This window comes from Chiloscyllium plagiosum, unplaced genomic scaffold (assembly GCF_037043375.1).
Source record: "Chiloscyllium plagiosum isolate Xiang-an unplaced genomic scaffold, Cpla_swu_hap1 HiC_scaffold_4, whole genome shotgun sequence".
Taxonomy (NCBI): domain Eukaryota; kingdom Metazoa; phylum Chordata; class Chondrichthyes; order Orectolobiformes; family Hemiscylliidae; genus Chiloscyllium; species Chiloscyllium plagiosum.
Window position 1 is genome coordinate 103,919,744 of NW_028270142.1, and position 22,138 is coordinate 103,941,881.

At 39.7% G+C, this 22,138-nt stretch overlaps 1 protein-coding gene across 1 annotated transcript in view; it reads left to right on the forward strand.

The window, feature by feature from the left end:
• Window positions 1–22,138, forward strand: part of tmem67 (transmembrane protein 67) — a 208,576-nt gene that overhangs the window by 68,695 nt on the left and 117,743 nt on the right. The window contains exons 6-8 of the mRNA XM_087985875.1: window positions 1,507–1,615; window positions 9,641–9,727; window positions 16,928–16,993. Of these exons, the coding sequence (XP_087842001.1) occupies window positions 1,507–1,615; window positions 9,641–9,727; window positions 16,928–16,993 (262 nt within the window). The remainder of the gene's footprint in view (window positions 1–1,506; window positions 1,616–9,640; window positions 9,728–16,927; window positions 16,994–22,138) is intronic.

The window sequence follows — 22,138 nt, forward strand, 5'->3', positions numbered from 1 at the left end:
ATTAACTTATGGCTCACTTAAGGAACATTGAGAACTGCATGTGCTACACTTTATGCTTCTAGCAACTAACTGTATCTAACTATATGTAAATATATTACAACAATGCAGTAAAATCTACCTTTTGTACAGCATGAGTGATTACTTAATAGAATGTTATAAGAATATAATATCTGTAACCAAAGCACTGTAGAAACTAAAGGGAACATCAATTAGTAAGAGAAAAGAGCCAGAGTCATGAATGGCATTCAGGAAAGCCATTCAGCCTATCATGTCCATGCCAATTCCCCTGACAATAATACAGTTCATAAGACAAGAAGTTGTAGGTGCATGAGTAGGCTATTCAGCTCATCATTTAATGAGAAAATAGCTGATCTGGTAATCCTCAACTTCATTTTCCTGCCTTTTCCCCATAACATGCAATTTTTATGTTGATCACAAATCTCTGTGTCTCAGCTGTGAATATACTTCATCCAGCCTCATCACAACCCTCTAGGGTAAAAAAACATTCACAGGCTCATTACACTTTGAGACAAAACATTCTTCCTCCTCTCTGGCTTAAATGGGCAATCACCTTGAGATATTGCCTTTGATCGTTGGCACTTCCACAAGCAGACACCACCTCTCTTTCCTATCAGTCCTCCCTCAGAAGCTTGTATCTTTCAATAAAATTGCCTCTCACTATTTGAAAGTCCAATGATTATAGGTCTTGCCTACTCAACCATCAAAAAAAAGAGTATTAGTCATCTGCTGAGCAGTTTAGTCACCATTACTTGTGGTTTATTTGTTTCATAAAAGGGCTTCAGGCTTAAAGTTTTGTCCTGATTCCTTCAAATTGTTCTTTGGAATTTCAAATATCTTTTAAAATACTGTTGGTTTCTCAGGGATTCCAGCATGCGGAATATTTCACATAGCTCACAAATAGATGGATAAAGCCTGGGCCAGAAACATTGTTCTGAAGAAGGGTCACTGGACCCAAAATGTTAACTCTGCTTTCTCTCTGTAGATGTTGCCAGATCTGCTGAGTTTTTCCAGCAATTTCTGTTTCTGTTCCAGAATTGTTATTCTGTTTTTTTTCTCTCCACAGATGCTAACTGACTTGTTGAATATTTCCAGCGTTTTCAGCTTTTATATTACAAACCTGTGTTGGCTATCTCTATTTAGACCATATTTCTTATTCTTTACTTATGAATTTTAATACTTTTTCCAGACTGATAAGTTTATAGTTTTCTTAGTTAGGTTTCTGGTAGGTAGCTGGTGACATAATGGTGATATCACTATGCTAGTAATCTCGGCCTGGCTAGTGCACCAAGGGTATAGGTTCCAGCCCTTACTATTGCAATGGGTAAGTTTTAATCAATAGATTAATTTTAAAAGTTTGATGTTGGAAGTAAATCTCAATAAAGACCATAACACTAGCATGTAAGAATTGATCTGGTTTACTCATGCCCTTTAGCAGTGGAAGCCTGCTTATTTGTAACAAATGCATTGAAAATGATCTTTTCTCAGGCGTAGGAATCTGCCCTGGTTGTACTATGAAGGCCACACAGATGGTTTAGCACCCAGAACTTTTCATCAAGATCCATTTCCAACAGTATTTTATTTCAAGACATTTCAAGTTAGTGTATCAGTTTTTTTAATTTTAGTAAATTTGATCGTTGATGAGTCAAAATGGCATGAAAGGAAATTAAAATAAAGTTCCTTATATATTGAGCAGTAAATAATAAGGATTTACCGGCTCCAAAACCTGGTTTTTGCAAACTAAAGTCACTTACAGATTATCATGACAATGTGAAAAGGAGTAAGGATTTTAATGTTTAAACGTAGCTGGTACATAGTGGATTATAATGATTCCCTTGTCAAAAGTATTTACCAGTACATGCCATTAGTGATAACACTGTAAAGACATAAAGAGTTAACCCTGAAAATACATGGCTTAGAAGCACAGTGCATTAAATCTTTGTGTAATGTTGTATAATTTTGTTTCATATTAACATTGTTCATAAAATAGTTTCAATATATCCATTTAATGTTGTAAGTTTTTCTCTAGTCACAAGTTTTTCTGTATTAATCCATAATCTGGTCTCACACCTCAGAACCGCAATTGTTATGGTGCAGAAAGAGGCCATTTGGCCCATCATACCTGCATTAACTGTTCAAATAAGCATTATTATCTAGTGCCAGTGTCCTGACTCCATATTTCAGTGCAGTGCATTCCATATTTCCATGTTTTGTGTGAAAACCTTTTATGAAAGGGATCAGCTTTAAATATCTACTCCAACCAACCTACTCATGATTTTGAAAACTTCTATCAAATGCTGTCTCGGCCTTCTTCTCTCAAAGGAGAAGTGTCCAACTTCTTCGATTCATCCTCGTAATTGAAGTTTCTTGTTCCTGGAACCATTCTTGTAAGTTATTTCTGCACTCTCTTCAGTGCATTCACATCTTTCCAAAAATGTGGTGCCCACAACTGTGCCCACAACTCCAGCCGAGGCCTAACAAGATCTCATACAAGTTCAACATATCTCTTTGCTCTGGTACTGTATGTCCCTATTAATAAAGCTGAAGACAGGTATGCTTAATGAACTGGTGTCCACCTACCTGCTACCTTCAATGATCTAAGTACATATATACCTAGGTTCCTCTGCTCTTGTAACCCATTTAGCATTTAATGTTGTCTTTCAATGTTCTTCCTACCAAGTGCATCACATCACACTTACGAGTATCGAAGCTGCTACCCATCCATCCATATCACCAACTTGTCAAAATTCGTTTGGAGTTCCATACTCTTCTCTTCACAGTTTACAATATTTCGAAGTTTTGTGTCACCTGCAAACTTTGAAATTGTCCCCTGCACACCAAGACCCAGATTATTAATTTATGTTAGGAAAAATGTCCTTTTCACTAGTGTTTGTGCCAGTTCTCTCATTTATTATCTCCCATTCCCACCCTGTTTTCTTACTTTTAAAGTTCCCCAGTATCCAGTACAACAACTGGGAACTTCAGCTGCTTTGCTATGTCTTCCAGTAGGCTTCCAGGATATTTTCTGCCCCAGCTTCTGAAATGGCTACTGGCCTTGAACCAGTTGTTGGCCTTGAACAAGCTCCTGGCCTTGAACCAGCTCCTGGCCTTGAACAAGCTCCTGGCCTTGAACAAGCTCCTGGCCTTGAACCAGCTCCTGACCTGCTGTCCTTGGCCTCAGTCTCTGTTGTCACTGACTTCTAAACTGCACTTTGTTCTTACCCTAGTTCTAGGATCTATTCTTCTTCACATCTGGCTCTTGGATGCTGGGTCCTATTTTGAACTGAGTCTGATATCCTGGGCTCAGTCTAGTGTCAGATGTTGGCCAGTAAACATTGTTCAAGTTCTTTAATTTCTACCTGTAATGATCAACTTCTACTAGAAATCACCTTGTCAATATTAAAATAATGTACAAAAACAGAAATTGCTGAAAAAAACTCAGCAGGTCTTGGCAGACCTGCAGAGAAAACACAGAGTTAAAGTTTCAGGTTCAGTACTGAAGGGTCACTGGACCCAAAATATTAACTCTGTTTTCTCTCCACAGATGTTGCCAGACCTGCTGAGTTTTTCCAGAAATTTGGTTTTGGTTCTGATTTCTAGGATTTGCAGTTCTTTAAGTTTTTTAAAAAATACTGTGCTGTGAGGGAGTGGGGAAAGAGGGAGGTCAGTCGCTCAATCAGCTGCGCAGCTGATTGCTAAATTGTTAAAGTTAACTTGAGAATGTAACTTTTAAAAACATTTTGCGATTTACATATGAAAGAATTAAACCAACATGGTCATTCTAACCAATGACAGACTTAGCAAACAATCCAGGTCTTTTTCAATGTATAATTTCAGTTACATCACACAATAAACTTTTGCTATAAATTCTGTGTCTTACAATCTTATACTCCACAACCACCTGATGAAGGAGCAGCACTCAGAAAGCTAGTGCTTCCAATTAAACCTGTTGGACTACAACATGGTGTTGTGTGATTTTTAACTTTATACACCCCAGTCCAACACCGGCATCTCCAAATCATGCTGGGAGCTGGTTTGCCATGCAGAGTAAAATCAACAGTGTGATCATGATTCCTCACCAAACGCAGTTGCCATGAAAGGTTGTATCTTCTCAATGTCACCCAATCACAGATGACCCTCAGGTTACACTAACACCAGTCATTTCTCTCTTTCTCTTGCTCTCTCGCTCTCTCTCTCTAATGAGAGACTGGTCCTATGGCGATATTACTGCAAGGAAGTAATGATTTTGCCATGTATTGTATTGCTTTTGTGATGTAATAATGTATTTTACAATCTATTTCAACTAACAATGCATAGCGTTATACACACGCGACACAATATATTGCTTTTTTTGCCAGATGGGAAATGTGCAGAGGAACATAATCCTAGCATTAGCATTAACTTCTATGGTAATCTATGATTTACTTGAAATTGTTTCACTGAAAATCATGGGAGTCTCTACACGATTGAGGACTTCAGCAGTTACATTATGACCAGGGGTTAGACAAATTAGGCCTGTTTTGTCTAGAATTTAGGAGGTTAAGGGGTGATCTGATCAAAGTCTTCAAGATACTAACAGGAAAAGAGACAGGGTAGGTAAAGGTAAACTATATTGACTGGTTGGAGATTCTAAAACTACGGGCAAAGTCCAAACATTTGGGCAAAATCATTCAGGAGAAATGTTAGAAAGGCTGGTGTGATTTGTAAGTATCTTCCACAAATGGCAGTTGATGCTATATCAGTTGTTAATTTTAAATATGAGATAGATTATTTTTTGTTAAGCAAAGGTATTTAGAGTTATGGGCCAAAAACAGACATCTGGAGTTAGGCCACAGATCAGCCATGGTTTCATTGAATTGTGGAACAGGCCTGAGGGCGTGAATGGCTACTCCTGTTCCTATGTTTATAAAATGCAGTAACAATGGAAAATTAGATTCTTGATGTCAACACAAAACACCTGACTTTCTGCAAAACATTTTAAAAGACAACCTTTTATATGGTAATCTTGTTATTGAACTGCAAGGGCAATATGCAGGTTGCCATTTTACTAGGCAGTGGAGAGAAACTATCCAGTGACAATTTTTAAAAATTCATTCATGAGATGCAGATATCTCTTGGCAAAGTCAGCATTTATTGCTCATCCGTAGTTACATTCTCCAAAATTTCCATAGACAGTGTCTATCAGCACTTCACTAGCTACAAATTTTGGCATGAGCAAAGTGTTAGCTTTGTCATATCATGTAGGTACATCTCAAGCTCACTTATAACACAATTCACCACTTTGAATACTGAATTTTAGAGCTCACTAAAATCTTTCATTACAACGTGGTGCCAGGCCACTTTGCATACATGGCCAGGTACCGTCTTATACATTAGAACAAAGTGCATCTCTGGGCTCTTATGTTGTTTTCTGAGCACTCACTCATTTTGCACTTACTTGGATGTCCTCAGCATTTCTGCTTTACCTTACCTTTTACATTGCTGCTTCATTCAGAACTTACAGGTTCACAGTAATTCTGTACTGCCTTACCTTTTAGTGATGACAGAAAGCCAGTTTATAGACAACAGCTTTGGAAGCAATAGCTTTCAGACTTCTCCAAATTTCTCACCATATCAGTGGCCTTTGAGAACCCTCTTGTCCCCAGGACTTACTGAGGCCTATGTCTGAACTGATTTGAGAGGACTGGCCTGACTAAAGATGACTTGGATCTCAAACTGATCCCCAACTGACTGATTTGCATTCTAAGGACTTCAATCAAAAACTAACCTGTTGGTATGTAGAAGAGTTAATGTGAAGAAGCGCAACTCAATATAAGTCAATGGAAGATGATAGAGCATTGGAGGCATGAACTACTGCACCAGTGTGTGGTCATCAAAGGTCACCCTGGCTACGATTGAGGAAAGGCAGTGCATAACAATGTTGGGCATCACTAAGCAATAAGCTAGTAATCAACATGAAGATTACAAATCCTGGACACAAGGAATCCTGACCATGACATTGATTGTTACAAATTAATCCCACCATCTCTGTGACTTATGAAATGTCACCTGCAGTCCACAGATCATAAATATACTGTAAGGCCTCATATGCTGCACATGGGCCCCTGGAGGTTGGGGCTGGTTCCTCCCTCATTTACAATATTTTACTGTTTGTATTCAGCATGAATTGTAGAGTTTAAATCTAAATAAATCAAACAAAGATTAAAGATCCATGTAGTGGCATCCCATGGTGCTCATTGTCAGAACTTTCCATCTCCTACTGTATTTGAAAACTACAGTAGGAGACTGTCATTTATGCATACTGCAACTGCTGACTGATCACATTGTTGAGGAGTTTGGTGAAACCATCATTCATTGACCGTAAATTTAGTGATAGTTGAAAGGCAAGCGGTTCCTGTTATTCATATTTTTGTTTTTTTTGTAAGTATTACTTGGAAAATAGAAGTTTGGAATGCTTGTTGCAGAAGATGAATCTTTTATCTGTATAACTCGAAGTAAAAGTGGAACTTTCTGCAGGAGCTAGCCTTGCCAGTGTTCATTCAGAGTAATATGTGGCTACGTGTTCAAAGGTGAAGAAAGAAATGGTGGCTGGCCAGGCTGGCCTTTGGGAAGCTGTTATTAGGATGCTGCTGGTGTCTGCAGAAGACAAGAAAGGGAGTGAGTTGTGCAAAAACATTAGAGGTTCATGAGTTCAGAGTTGTGAAGATGGATACCTTCTACTGTGTTGTGTGGCACTAGCTCCATGCTAAATGAAGGATAGAGTTCCAACTGTTCCATCATATCAAGATTGGGCATCCTTGAGGTGCTGTGGGCCACCAACAGAAGCAGAATTGTGATCTAACACTATCTGCAATGTTATGGCCCAGCATAACAACCATTTAACCATTATCATCAAACCAGTCTAAAGAAATGGGCATACCTAGAGCAACAGCAGGCATACCTCAAACTGAGTTGTCAACCTGGTGAGACTATAAATCAGGAGTACTGTGTGCTAAACAGCACTGACAGCAAATGATCAGGTAAGCAATTGCACAACCAAAGGATTAGGTCGAAGCTCTGCAGTCTTGCATTATCTAATCATGAATGGTGGTGGACATTTAAGCAATTCATTGGAGGAGGAAGCTCCTCAAATATCCCCATTCTCAGTGATGGAGGAGCTTTTACATTAATGCAAAAGATAAGACTGAAACATTGGGCGGCACGGTGGCACAGTGGTTAGCGCTGCTGCCTCACAGCGCCAGAGACCCGGGTTCAATTCCCACCTCAGGCGACTGACTGTGTGGAGTTTGCACGTTCTCCCCGTGTCTGCGTGGGTTTCCTCCAGGTGCTCCGGTTTCCTCCCACAGTCCAAAGATGTGCAAGTCAGGTGAATTGGCCATGCTAAATTGCCCGTAGTGTTAGGTAAGGAGTAAATGTAGGGGTATGGGTGGGTTGCGCTTCGGCGGGGCGGTGTGGACTTGTTGGGCCGAAGGGCCTGTTTCCACACTGTAAGTAATCTAATCTAATTTGTAATAATATCTAACCAGAAGTGCCAAGTAGATGATTCATCTTGGCCTCCTCAAGAGGTTCCCAACCTTCTTACATGTCAGTCTTCAGCTAGCTCAACTCACTTCACATATGTCAAAAAATAGTTGAAGGCACTGGATGCTGTAAAGGCTCCAGTCCTCAAAATAATATTTGAAGAGGTGTGCTCCAGAAATTGCTCTGCCCCAAACAATGTGGAAAATGTCCTAGGTATGTCCCATACACAGAAAGGAGGACAAATCCAACTCAGTCAATTACGAATACACCGATCTACTATCGATCATCAGTAAAATGATTGAAGGTATCATCAACTACTTTCAAGCAGCACTTGGTTAGCAATAATCTGTCCACTGATGCTCACTCCCTGGCTACCACCAGGACCACTAATTTCCTGACTTCATTACAGCCTTGGTTTAAGCATTGACAAGAATCGAGTTCCAGAGGTGACATGAAAGTGACTGCCTTTAACAACAAGGTTGTGTTTGACTGAGAATGGTATTGAGGAGCCCGAGCAAAACTAATTTCAGTGAGAGTTGGGGGAAATCTCTCTGCTCGTTCAAGTCATGTCTAATACATAGGAAACTGGTTGTGGTCATTGGATGTCAAACATTTCATCTTCAAGACCTCTCTACAGGTGTCTTCAGGATAGTTCTCTAGACCCAAACATCTTCAGTTGGTTCATCAATGACCCTGTCTCTGTCATGAGGTCAGAGGTGGAGATGTTTGCTGATGATTGCATAAGACAGCATCAGCAACTAGCCTGCAGAGACTTCATAATCCTTTTAAATAATACAAGCAAGCAATAAATATTGTTTAACGTTTTCTGATATAATATCAAGTTAGAGCTTCAGTGTGAAATTCAGAAAGTGAAGTGAAGGCTACACATCAGCATTATTACTGACTCATGTTGTTATCACCCTGTTCTGTGTGTTGCCAGTGGTCATTAGGCATGTATCTTCACATACTTACACCAAAATGGTGTCTTGCTCACTTCTACTTGGAAATTTTCTTGTGCACATGGGATCCTATCTTTTCCTTTTTGAGCTTGATGCAATCACACAACATCTTTAAAAAAAAGAGGTTAAATAGACTAATTGAATTATTAGTATGTTACAGGTACCTTTGATGGATTTCACTCAATCAGTTACTTGAAACATTATCCTGCACCCAGACTTTGTACACAGCAAGTTACCACATTTAAATTGATTCAAGTTAATTGTTTTTGATTGTGGATTGATTAATTGAATCATTTTAGGCATGGACCTTGTAAAATTCCCTGATCACTTTCAAGATGTTCCACAGTTCTTTTATATTCCCTGAAAGTGAAGATTAGTCCTAATTTTCAAAGGTTTCTCCAGTTTATAACTTGAGAAGACCTTTTCTTATGCTAATGTAATTAGTGAAGACTGGTGAGACAATTTTAATTCATACGTATAATGGGATGATGGATAAACAAATAGAAGGTGTCTATAGCTCACTCACAGTCTGGTAATGAGACCTGAGTTATTTCATGCAGCAAGTGTGGAAGACAGAAATTTAATCAGATTGCACACTAGGCTCATTGATGGTTGGAGGGTGGAGAAAATAGGCTATCCTCTTTTCTCTCTCATGCTTACCTTTTCTCGCTGGAGAGTTATTCCTGCTGTATAACATAACATTTGCTTTGCCAAAAAAAAGTATGAATTGATCAGAAATACAAAATCTGCGTTTTCCATATTTGCTTCAATTATTTCTTATTTGAAGATAAACACACAAGCTAAATTGCAGTTCTGAGAAGGTACACAATTTTTTAATTAATAAATAATATCTCAGCTGGTCAGTTGCAGTGTATTAATCATCTTGAATCTTATCTTCTCTTTCTTCTGATTGTTTCTGTAAATACCATCCATAGACGCTATAATCTACCATTTTTTCCCTGACTTGAAAAGTCAGCTAGATTAGTCATGTCCTTCACAAAATGTTAGTAGTTTAATTTGACCATCTGATACTTTTCCAAATGGTTGTCTATATTGTGTGGTACCTTTAAACTTAAATATAAGAAAATGCTGTGAACCATGATTACAATTATTCTTTATTATTAACCTTTTTCTGCTGACAGCGTATGGAACTACAGTTTATTATTGCCAAATTTGATGCACGTGGCTATTTTCTTGATTGGGAAAAAGTAACTGGAGGCACTCTACAGGTAATCTTTGTAAAATATTTATTATATAAGGTGTTATTTGGATGACCTTTACTTTTTATTAAATTTCAAACGTTAAGTCTCAAAACCTCACTTAGTTACTAACTCATTGATTTCTTGTTAAATTTTATCATAGTTAATTGTAAAATTATTAAATATTAGGAAGTCTGGAACCATTGTTTTCTATTCATGCCACTTCCAAATTGACCACTCTATCTCTCTCGCTGGCAACAGTGTGATTAAGTCAATCTATTCTCATCCTTATTTTCACATTTCACCTCTGAGCAGAGGTTCTGATCTCATATTTGCACCACCATCGATTCTTCCCTTTTGCTCACTGGAACATTGCCCAACTTCACCCTTATTGAGAATCGCAAAATTGTTACAGAAGGAGGCAAGTTGGCCCCTAGTGCCTACACCAGTTCTATTGCCTTATATCAATCTCCTTCCTTTTCCCAATATCCCTGCACACCATTTCTATATAAAGAATAATCCAATGCTCTGTTCAGTACCTGAATTGAACCTAACTCCACCACATTTCCAGACATTGCATTCCATACCGTAACTACTTTTTCATGACAGGGAATAGATTCTTCCTTTCTACTTATTCACCACACTCATGATTTTAAAAACCTCTATCAAATCTCCTCTCGGCCTTCTTCTGTCCAAGGAAAACAGTTCCAACTTCCTCAGTCTGTCCTCATAACTGAGGTTTCTCATTCCCAGAACCATTTTTGTAAATCATTTCTGCACTCTGTCCAACACAATTCACATCTTTACTATGATATTAATACCCACAACTCTACACAATACTCCAGCAGATGTCGAACAAGTGCCCTGTGCAAGTCAACATCACCTCCTTTTATACGCTGTCCTTTTAATATAGGGTGGAGGGGAAAGAGAGTGGGGGGAGGTTGGCAATGGTCTTGGACCAAGTAGTCTTAGGTTAGTAATGTCCTTTAGGAATAGAAACTGCCATCTTACATGCTCTGGTCTACATGTGACTCTCAATCCATAGCAATGAGGTTGACTCTCAACTGTGCTCTGAAGTTGTCGAGCAAGCCATGTAATAATCAGTGCAAAGTCTTAACAGAGAAATGAAACTGGCATCAACCTAGGCAACTGAGGAAGTGGCAACACTGAAACAGCTTCTTACCCAAGTGCCAAAATTGAAAGCGCTCAGAGACTATTCATCTGATATACCTTACAGTCAATGTCCCAGACTCCACCATCGCCAATAAAAGTGAGTAAAGGCCAGGCATTGCCCATCTTCAATTCTTGAGAATCCATCCACCACCATTCATGGCATTAAAATCATGTAATCCCCCAGTATCAACATTCTGAGGATTACCATTGACCAGAAACTCAACTGGACTTATCACATAAATGGTTTCTACAAGAGCAGGTCAGAGGCTAGGAATACTGCAGTGTGTAACTCATGTTCTGACTCTCCTGTCCGCGATCATAAGGCGCAAGTCAGGAATGTGATGGAATACTCTCCATTTGCCTAATTGAGTGCAGCTCTAACAACACTCAAGAAGCTTGACACATGCAGGACAAAGCAGCCTGCTTGATTGGTACCACATGCACAAACATATGCTCCACCCAGCACTGATGCTCAGGAGCTGCTGTATGTACCATCCATAAGATACACTGAAGAAATTCTCCAAAGATCCTTAGACAGCATCTTCCAAACCCACAACCACTTCCAGATAAATGACAAGGGCAAAAGATCCTTGGGAGCATCACCACATACAAGTTCCCCTCCAAGCCATTCACCATCCTTAGAAATATATCAAAATCTTGGACTCTGATGGCATTGTAAGACTATTGTACAGTGTACACCACGTGGACTGTAGCAATTCAATAATTGCACCATCTTCTCAAAGGCAACTAGAGACAGATAATAAATACTGATCCAACCAGTGATGCACACGTCCCACAAGTGAATATAAAAAAGCCAAGTGCACTGTATGCTTTATTAACTGCTTTCTCCACTTGTTTTGCTATCTTCAATGACCTGTACAGATACACATTCAGGCCTCTCTGCTCCAGCAGCCCCTTTAAATCATGCACCCTATTTTGTATTGTTTTTCACAACCAAAGCGCACTATTTCACACTTCTCTGCATTGAACTCTTTCTGACACCTATCCGTTCACTGCACCAACCTGTTAATATATTTCGGGAGTTTTACACTGTCCTCCTTACAGTTTACAAGTTTTCTAAGTTTTGTTTCATCTGCAAACTTTGAAATTATCCCCAGCATACCAAGCTCCAGATCATTTACATATATATCAAGAAAAGCAAAAGTCCTAATACTAACATACTAACTCCATGGGGAATTCCACCACAAATCTTCCTCCAGCCTGAAAAAAATCCATTGACTGTTACTCTTTGTTTCCGCAGTTTGCCAAATTTGTATCCATGTTGCTTTTATCCCTTTCACACTCTGGCTTTCTTCACAAGTTTGATGTGTGGTGCTGTATCAAATTCCTTCTAAATCGAAATATACCACATCAACAATGTTGTCCTCATCAAATACTTGCTGTTATATCTTCAAAAAAACTCAGCATGTTAGTTAAATATGATTCTCCCTTTTAGTAATCTGTGCTGACTCTTCTCAAACAATTCAGCTTTTTCCGGGGATTACCAATGGGGATCCACAGGGATCAGATCAGGGATTGCAACTGACCCAGTATAATCTGGAAAAATGTGATGTTGTTCATTTTGGAAGCTATTTAAAAAAACAGCATAGTAACTGTACAAATCTGCAATACACCAGGACTTGGTGGTACTTGTGCACAAAACACAAAAAGCTAGCACACAGATGCAGCAGGTAATCAGGAAGGCTACTGGAATGTCATCCCTTATTTCAAGGCAGTTGGTGTATAAGAGGAAGGATGTTTTACTGCAACTGTACAAGATGCTGGCTGAGACCATATCTGGAGTACTTTGAGCAGTTTTGATCCCCTTATTTAAGGAAAGATATTGATTCATTGGAGACAGTTCAGATAAGGTTCACTTGATATGGAAGGATTGTCTATTGAACAAAAGCTAAAGTTACAAATCACACAACACCAGGCTATAGTCTAACAGGTTTATTTGGAAGCACTTTCAAGGCGCTGCTTCTTCATCAGATGGTTGTCCTGATGAAGAGACAGCGCCCCGAAAGCAAGTGCTTCCAAATCAACCTGTTGGACTATAACTTGGTGTTATTTGATTTTTAACTTTGTCCAACACCAGCACCTCCAAATCAGAACAAAAGCTAAACAGATTGGAATTTAGAAGAATGAGAGATGATCTCATTGAAGCGTATAGGATTCTTAAGGACCTTTCCAGGGTAAATTCTGAGAGGATGTTTCACCTCATGGGAGAGTTTAGGACCAGAGGGCATCTGGGGATAAAAGGGTGACAATTTAAGACCAAGATGAGGAGGAATTTCTTCTCAGGCTTGTGAGTCTTTGGAGCTCCTTGCCACAGAGAGCTGGGGTGAGAGTCTTTGTGAATATTTACGACTGAGAGATAGATTCTTGATCAGTATTGGAATGAAGGGTGAAAGAGAAAAGGCAGGAAAGTGGATGTGAGAAATATTGGAGCAGCCATGATCCTACTGAATGGCTGAGCAGGTTACTCCTGTTCCTACTTCTTATGGTCTTATGCTCTTACTAATTCTATCCCGACTAATTGTTTCTGGAAGTTCCCCACTGCTGAAGTTAAACTAATCATTCTGTAATTATTGGAATTATCCTTACAATCTTTCTTGAACAAGGTTGTAATGTTACAATCCTCTGGGTGTCTGGCACTTCTCCCATGTCCAGGGAAGACTGAATGACAGTGACCAGTGCCTCCACAATTTCTATCTTCACTTCTTTAAAATCCTTAGTTGCATCATGTCTTATCAACTTTAAGTGCCAACGATTTATCCAGGATTTCTTCCTTAATAATTTTGAACCCTTCTAGAGAGCGAGAGAGAGTAGATTTTATTTGTTATTTCTACCATATACAACTGATACAGTAAAAAACGAGCCCGCGTTCCTCCAGGACCAAGGTGCTACATGGACAGCACAAACCACACGATCGTACAAAAGGCGGCATAAAATGCAAAAGAAGTTCTAGTTCTAGTTATGGAGTTTCCTCCTGTGACACCATGGCGTGGACAGCACCCTCTTTTGTTGAGAGAGATGCAAAGTATTCACTTAGCACCTCAGCCATGTCCTTGCCTCCATGTGTAAATCCCCTTTTTGTTCTCTGATTGGCAATACTCATCTTTTAATGACTGTCCTACTGGTTTTGTGCTGAAAACTTGCAGATTTTGATTTAATTGCTAGTCTATTCTCATACTTCCTCTTATTTACATTTTCACTTCCCATAAGCCTTCGGTATTCCAATTGATTCTTCATTCCACTGGTGATTAAACATTTTCCCATAAAGTGTAGGAGACTAAGGGATGACCTCATAGATGTTCATAAAATTATGAGGAGCATAGATAAGGTGAGTAGCCAATGTTTTTTCCTCAGGGTAGGACTGTTCGAAACTAGAGGACATAGGTTTAATGTGAGAGTGGTAAGATTTAAAAGGGGCAACTTTTTCATACAGAGGGTGGTGTGTATATGGAATGAGCTGCAAGGGGAATTTGTAGAAGTAAATACAATTTTAGCATTTAAAAACATTTGGATAGATATATGGATAGGAAGGTTTCTTGGGACATGGCCAATAGCAGCCAAATGGAAATAGTTCAGTTTAAGAAACCTGGTCACATGGATGAATTGGGCCGAATGGTCTGTTTCCATGCTATGTGCCTCCCTGACTTTATGGCCTACATTTAACCATTTGTTATCCACATTGTTGACTACTCAGTGCAATCCTGTCTGGTCTCCCACGTTCTGTCCTTCAAATTGCTGTTGACCATGACTTAATTTGAATCAAATCCTGTTTACCTCTATCCAGCTTTATTTACCGATCTACTTTGGCTCCAATTCAAGCAATTTCTTAATTTTAGAATAACCATCCATGTTTTCTAATTCCTCCATGTCTTTCCTTTTCTCTATCTACTCCCTAATCTCCAAAGGCTTCCAAACTATCTTCACCTACTGACTATCCTCGATTTGAATTGCCTAGGCCTTCTGTTGTCATAAATTCTGGAATATCCTTCCTGTTCTACCTCTAAGACACTCATTGAAACCTATCTCTTTGAACAAACATTTGGTCACATCACCTAGTTGGCTGGATTATGTGTTCTGAGCTGAAAATGTGTTGCTGGAAAAGCGCAGCAGGTCAGGCAGCATCCAGGGAACAGGAGAATCGACGTTTCGGGCACAAGCCGTGTTCCCCTGCCAAATTTGAGGATGGGGTAGCATGCAAAATTCAGCAAGAGTCTTGCTGAATTGAGCATTTACCGGCCTGTACATAGCTCCACATCAATCAAATGAAGACAAAGGCTTTGTCAGGTATCTCATTCTCCCTTTGGCTGCTGAGACTTCTACATGACCAATTTATGGAAGTCACTTAAGAGGATGGTCCATGCCAGTCAGTGAGCCTTGCAGCCTTACTCATTTCGGACAGATGTTGGGCAAAAATGATCTCTTTTAAAGTTACCCTGGGATAAACAGACATATCTCCAGTTATTCTTCTCATTATGGCGAGCAAGAGGGGATTTAGCTTTAAATTGAGGGGTGATAGATATAGGACAGATGTCAGAGGTAGGTTCTTTACTCAGAGCAGTAAGGGCATGGGATGCCCTACCTGGAGCAGTAGTAGACTCGCCAACTTTAAGGACATTTAAATGGTAATTGGATAAATATATGGATGATAATGGAATAGTAAAGGTAAGATGGGCTTCAGATTGGTTTCACATGTCTGCGCAACATCAAGGGCCTGTACTGCGCTGTAATGTATTGTGTTCTTTGTTCTCCTCCACCCTTGCTTTTGATACCCACCTTCTCCCCATCTCTCAGTCTTCAGTGCCTACTAGAACTTTGGACCCAGATTTGTCTGGACTTCTCAACATATACTTTCTGCAATGGACACGTCTCCCAGTGATATGGTTAGCAGCTTTGTGGTACAAGATTTTTTCCCAAGTGGGGCAGAATGGGGATCTTATTTTAGATTTAGATTATAGAATCATAGAATCCCTTCAGTATGGAAACAGGCCCTTCACCCCAACAAGTCCACACTGACCCTTTGAAAAGTATCCCATCCTACTCTATTACTCTACATTTGTCTCTAACCTACACATCCCTGAACACTGTGGGCAATTTAGCATGGCCAATTCATCTAACCTGCACATCTTTGGATTGTGGGAGGAAACCGGAGCACCCGGAGGAAGCCCATGCAGACAAGGGGAGAACGTGCAAACTCCACACAGACAGTTGCCTGAGGCTGGAATCAAAACCAGAGCCCTGGCACTATGAGGCAGCAGTGCTAACCACTGAGCCACTGTGCCGGTGAGAGGCATGTCATGAGAGGCATGGATAAGGTGAATGCACTCAGTCTTTTTCCCAGAAGTTGAGGACTAGAGGGTGTTAGTTTAAGGTAAGAGGGGAAAGAATAAAAGGGGACCTGAGGTGCAACATTTTTACACAGAGGATGGTATGCATATAGAATGAGCTACACAACATTTAAAAGGCATTTGGATAGGAAAGATTTAGAAGGATGTGGACACCGTGCAGGGAAATAAGGTTAGTCTGGATGGACATTTTGGACAGCCTGGACCAGTTTGAGCATGTCTCCGTGCTGTAGGACTCTATGACTGTATAAGTCATGCTAACAACTAATTAATGCTTAACTGAGACTACAGTAATTGGTTACTGATTAAATTCAACCTAACACTGATGTGGCTAGATGTGATATTGTGTTCTATAAAGCTGTTCAGACAGACAGGAATATTTTATTATTTTGGAGATGCTAGATAAGTTTGGGTTGTCCTTATTAATTTGCCTTGAGGCCTATTTCATCACATTAATACATGTAAAATATTGTGATTCTCCTTTAGATTAAGAAAAACACATCACTAATATTTCCAGTTTCCAAACTATCTAAGTAGGAGATACAATATTAATATATATATATGTTTTATATATATATCAGACGTCTTTTGTTTTTAAGTTACTAGGTTTTAAGTCTATCTATACTTACAGTCTAAGCATAGCCACAGTTTATTTTGATATGAGAGTAAATGTTTTATTTATTGTTCATCCTTACAGTTGTGCCCAGATACCATGGCTAAACTGAATGCTGCGTATGTCTTTGGAATTACGTATCAGCAACAAGTGAGTGGGACTAATGCTATTCATTACTAAATGATATCCAACTTTTTATGCTATATTTAATCTATAGAGATATAGAAGTTTATTTGTTTTAGACTTGTAACACCACCTTTAAAGAAATCAAAGACAGGGAAAAGAGGGAACTGCAGGCAAGTTAGTCTGATACGACACATGAGGAAAATGAAGAAACCCATTCTCAATAAAGCAGTAATAGCACTTCGAAACTTGAGTAAGCAGAGTCAGCATGGTTATTTAAGTGGAAAATTGTGCTTGAGAAACTTACTAATTTTTTTTACGATGTAACTCACATCATACATAAAGGGGAACTGATGGTTATAAATTTTTGAATCTTCTAAGTTATTTGACAGGATGCAACATTGTAAAACTTTACACAAGACCTCAACTCTACATTCCTGCCTAAATCCAATAATCTTTCATTCCATTGCTTGTCAAAAGTCTATTTACTTCCATCTTAAAAATATTCATAGATAATGCCTGCTTTTGAGGAAGAGAGTTCCAAAACGTCACGACTTCTTATTTTAAACAATGACCCCTATTTCCAGGGAATTCCAGTATTTTGATCCAATGACAATGAAGGAATGAAGATGCATTTCCAAGTCAGGATGGTTCGAGGGGAACTTGCTAGTGGTGGTGTTCCCATGTATTTGCTGCCCTTATCCTTCTAGGTGAAAGTGGCCATGCGTTTGGAAAGTCCTGTCGAAGGATCTTTGGTGAATTTCTGCAGTGTTTCTTGGAGGTAGTACACACTGCTGCTACTGAACATCAGTGATGGAGGGAGTGGATGCTTGAAGATTTGGTGCCAATCCAGCGGACTGCTATGTCTGGATGGTGTCAAGCGTCTTGACTGTTGTTGTCGCTGAATCCATCCAGGCAAAAGGAGAGTATTCTATCACACTCCTGACTTGGGCCTTGTCGATGATGGATAGATTTGGGGAATCTGCAAATGAGTTACTTGCCACAGTATTCCTAGAACCTGACCTGCTCTTGTAGCCACTGTGTTTAGCCAGTTAGGTTTCTGGTCAAGAGTAATGTTAAGGATGTTAATAGTGGGGGATTCAATGATGGTAAACCATTGAATGTCAATGGATGCTGGTTCTATTGTCTCTTATTGGAGATGATCATTGCCTGGCATTTGTGCAGTTACTTGTCCAGTAGTAACATCAGTTGGGATCATAACATTTTCCATTTCAAGCTTCCTTGATTCTGTATCTCTTTACTCTTTCTTCCTTTCCTCTTCAAGTGTTTTTAAAATTTCTAACTGTGTCTTAGCTCATTGCAGTTGTGATATTTCAATTTCAGATTTCTCTTCTACCAATTCTAAATGTTGGCTATCCCTTGGAGTATTTCTTCCTTATGAAATCCTACTTTTATTTCCACCATCGATTTATCTGCTAACTCTCTCAGTTTAGCTTCAGACAGAAATTTCAAATAACCTACTGTTACATCTTCCATTTCTTAACATGCAGATCATGCTCAACAGGCTATTACAAACTACTCCTATTACCATTTTTTATGATCTTACGTTTCTAAACAGTATCTGTTTCCATGCTGTACATCTCTATGACTCTAAGTTTAGTATTTTGTACATTTTATGCTTCAATTTATCTTTTTTGTAAAATAGTTAAGCATAGATTAATTAAAATGTAATTTAACTCCAGTCTGAAAATGTAACTTATTTAGAATGGTAACATGCTTCTTCAGTACTTACTAAATGTCTTTACAAGTTTAAATCAATAAAAAAATCTGCTGAATAAGCTATTGCATTGTAGCATAACATGATAAAGTTCCAAAATTGTTACACTATAGAATAGTTGTACATCTATTTACATCTTCAATACCAAGCAACTTTCAAGTGTGTCCCAACAAGAGAATAAATCAGTTACTTACCCATATACCTCTTAGAAATCTTTGTTGACTGATCCAAGTTAAAGCATATTTCACTAAATGCTATTTAGGAAAATATCATGGGTTCTCATAGCATTCTAAGAATTTCATTTTAAAAAATCTGTCCTGTAATTTCCTGAATTATCTGTTTCATTTTCTCAAGAAAAAAATTATATTTGTAACATGGCATTTTGGCAGAATTTCCTTGCAACTGATTTCACAATTTACAGTCAGAGACCACAAAATTTATTTCCCAGTTTTCTTCAGTTAGTTTTATAGACCTAAGACTCCAAACCCTAGATTGCCTAACTTTTGTAAATGCTTTGGCATAATTACTCTTTAAATGGTTAACTCCAGTTAACTTTTAAGCGCAGATAAAAACATAACTTACATTTATATCCTGCCTTTCTGACCCTTGCACAGCCCGAAATATTTTTCTTTTGCCTAATACCTGTATGTATTTAATAGATTTTTGAAATAGGACAATTAATGTGCCTAAAAATGGAAGTAACGTTCTTAACCATGATCCAGAAATTAACACATTTTCTAAAATTCTGTAAAGTATGAGGAAAATGGGAGACTAGTAAGCAATGGGATATCTTACATAAAGTTGTTTAAAAATTACCTAGAATGAATTCAGAAGACCAGTAAAGCAGATTTTGGGTCAGAGAGGTAAAAACAATGACTGCAGATGCTGGAAACCAGATTCTGGATTAGTGGTGCTGGAAGAGCACAGCACTTCAGGCAGCATCCAAGGAGCTTCGAAATCGATGTTTCAGGCAAAATTCCTTCATCAGGAATAAAGGCAGAGAGCCTGAAGCGTGGAGAGATAAGCTAGAGGAGGGTGGGGGTGGGGAGAAAGTAGCAGAGTACAATGGGTGAGTGGGGGTGGGGATGAAGGTGATAGGTCAGGGAGGAGAGGGTGGAGTGGATAGGTGGAAAAGGAGATAGGCAGGTAGGACATATCATGGGGACAGTGCTGAGCTGGAAGTTTGGAACTAGGGTGAAGTGGGGGAAGGGGAAATGAGGAAACTGTTGAAGTCCACATTGATGCCCTGGGGTTGAAGTGTTCCAAGGCGGAAGATGAGGCATTCTTCCTCCAGGCATCTGGTGGTGAGGGAGCGGCGGTGAAGGAGGCCCAGGACCTCCATGTCCTCGGCAGAGTGGGAGGGGGAGTTGAAATGTTGGGCCACAGGGCGGTGTGGTTGATTGGTGCGGGTGTCCCAGAGATGTTCCCTAAAGCGCTCTGCTAGGAGGCGCCCAGTCTCCCCAATATAGAGGAGACCGCATCAGAAGCAACGGAAACAATAAATGATATTAATGGATGTGCAAGTAAAACTTTGATAGATGTGGAAGGCTCCTTTAGGGCCTTGGATAGAGGTGAGGGAGGAGGTGTGGGCGCAGGTTTTACAGTTCCTGCGATGGCAGGGGAAGGTGCCAGGATGGGAGGGTGGGTTGTAGGGCGGCGTGGACCTGATCAGGTAGAACAGTCTTTGCGGAAGGCGGAAAGGAGTGGGGAGGGAAATATATCCCAGGTGGTGGGGTCTTTTTGGAGGTGGCGGAAATGTCGGTGGATGATTTGGTTTAGGCGAAGGTTGGTAGGGTGGAAGGTGAGCACCAGGGGCGTTCTGTCCTTGTTACAGTTGGAGGGGTGGGGTCTGAGGGCGGAGGTGCGGGATGTGGACGAGATGTGTTGGAGGGCATCTTTAACCACGTGGGAAGGGAAATTGCGGTCTCTAAAGAAGGAGGCCATCTGGTGTGTTATGTGGTGGAACTGGTCCTCCTGGGAGCAGACACGGCGGAGGCGGAGGATTTGGGAATACGGGATGGCATTTTTGCAAGAGGTAGGGTGGGAAGAGGTGTAAAAGTTGAAAAGGAAGATTCTAAATAAATGATTCACAATGTACAGAGGAGTGAAAAGGCAAAAATGCAACAAATGAGAGTTCTACAGGTTGAATATGGAATGAACCACTGTTGTTAGAGGGGGAGAAAACATAGAAACTTAGGAACAGAAGTAGGCCTCTCTGCCTGTTCCACCATTCAATGACATCCTTGCTGATCTGTGGACTAATTCCAGATATCTGCCTTTGGTCTATATCCCCTAATACCTTACTACCTTTGCTTAAAAAAAGTACAAGGACAAGATGTAAGATATCAGTGGAAAGTGTGTGCATGGATGTGCAACTGGAGGAATTCATAGAAATTGATCAGAGACTGCTGATGAATTTGAAAGTGAAGACCTTAACATTGATTCTCTCAATACAAGAAGTCAATAGAGTTCAATATTTTCAAAACAGTGGAATTAATCACATGGGTAAGAACTTATATTATAAACAGAAGTAGAAACTTAGTAACAAGTTCTTTGGAGAAATCAGTCATAAGCTCATAAATGTATATATTGGGAAATTGGAGAGAAATATTGGCCAGACAATATTGTACAGGATCATGGTTAGGAATGTTACTTCCATTTTTAGGCACGTTAATTGCTCTATTTCAAAAATCTATTAAATACCTACAGGTGGTGGGAAAGATGCTGGAGTCTATTATAAAGGATGAAATTATGGCACATCTGGATAGCAGTAACAGGATAGGACAGAATCAGCATGGATTTATGAAGGGGAAATCATCTTGACTAATCTTCTTGAATTTTTTGAGGATGTAACTCTGAAGTTGGACGAGGGAGATCCAGTCGATGTAGTGTACCTGGACTTTCAGAAAGCTTTTGATAAAGTCCCACACAGGAGGTTAGTGAGTAAAATTAGGGCGTATGGTATTGGGGGCAAAGTACTAGATTGGATTGAAAATTGGTTGGCTGATAGGAAACAAAGGGTAGTGATAAACGGCTCCATTTCGGAATGGCAGGCAGTGACCAGTGGGTGCCACAGGGATCCGTGCTGGGACCGCAGCTTTTTACAATTTTTGTGAATGATATAGAAGATGGTATCAGCAATAACATTAGCAAATTTGCTGATGATACAAAGCTGGGTGGCAGGGTGAAATGTGAGGAGGATGTTAGGAGATTACAGGGTGACCTGGACAAGTTAGGTGAGTGGGCAGATGCATGGCAGATGCAGTTTAATGTGGATAAATGTATGGTTATCCACTTTGGTGGCAAGAACAGGAAGGCAGATTACTACCTCAATGGAATCAATTTAGGTAAAGGGGCAGTACAGAGAGATCTGGGTGTTCTCGTACCAGTCAATGAAGGCAAGCATGCAGGTACAGCAGGTAGTGAAGAAGGCT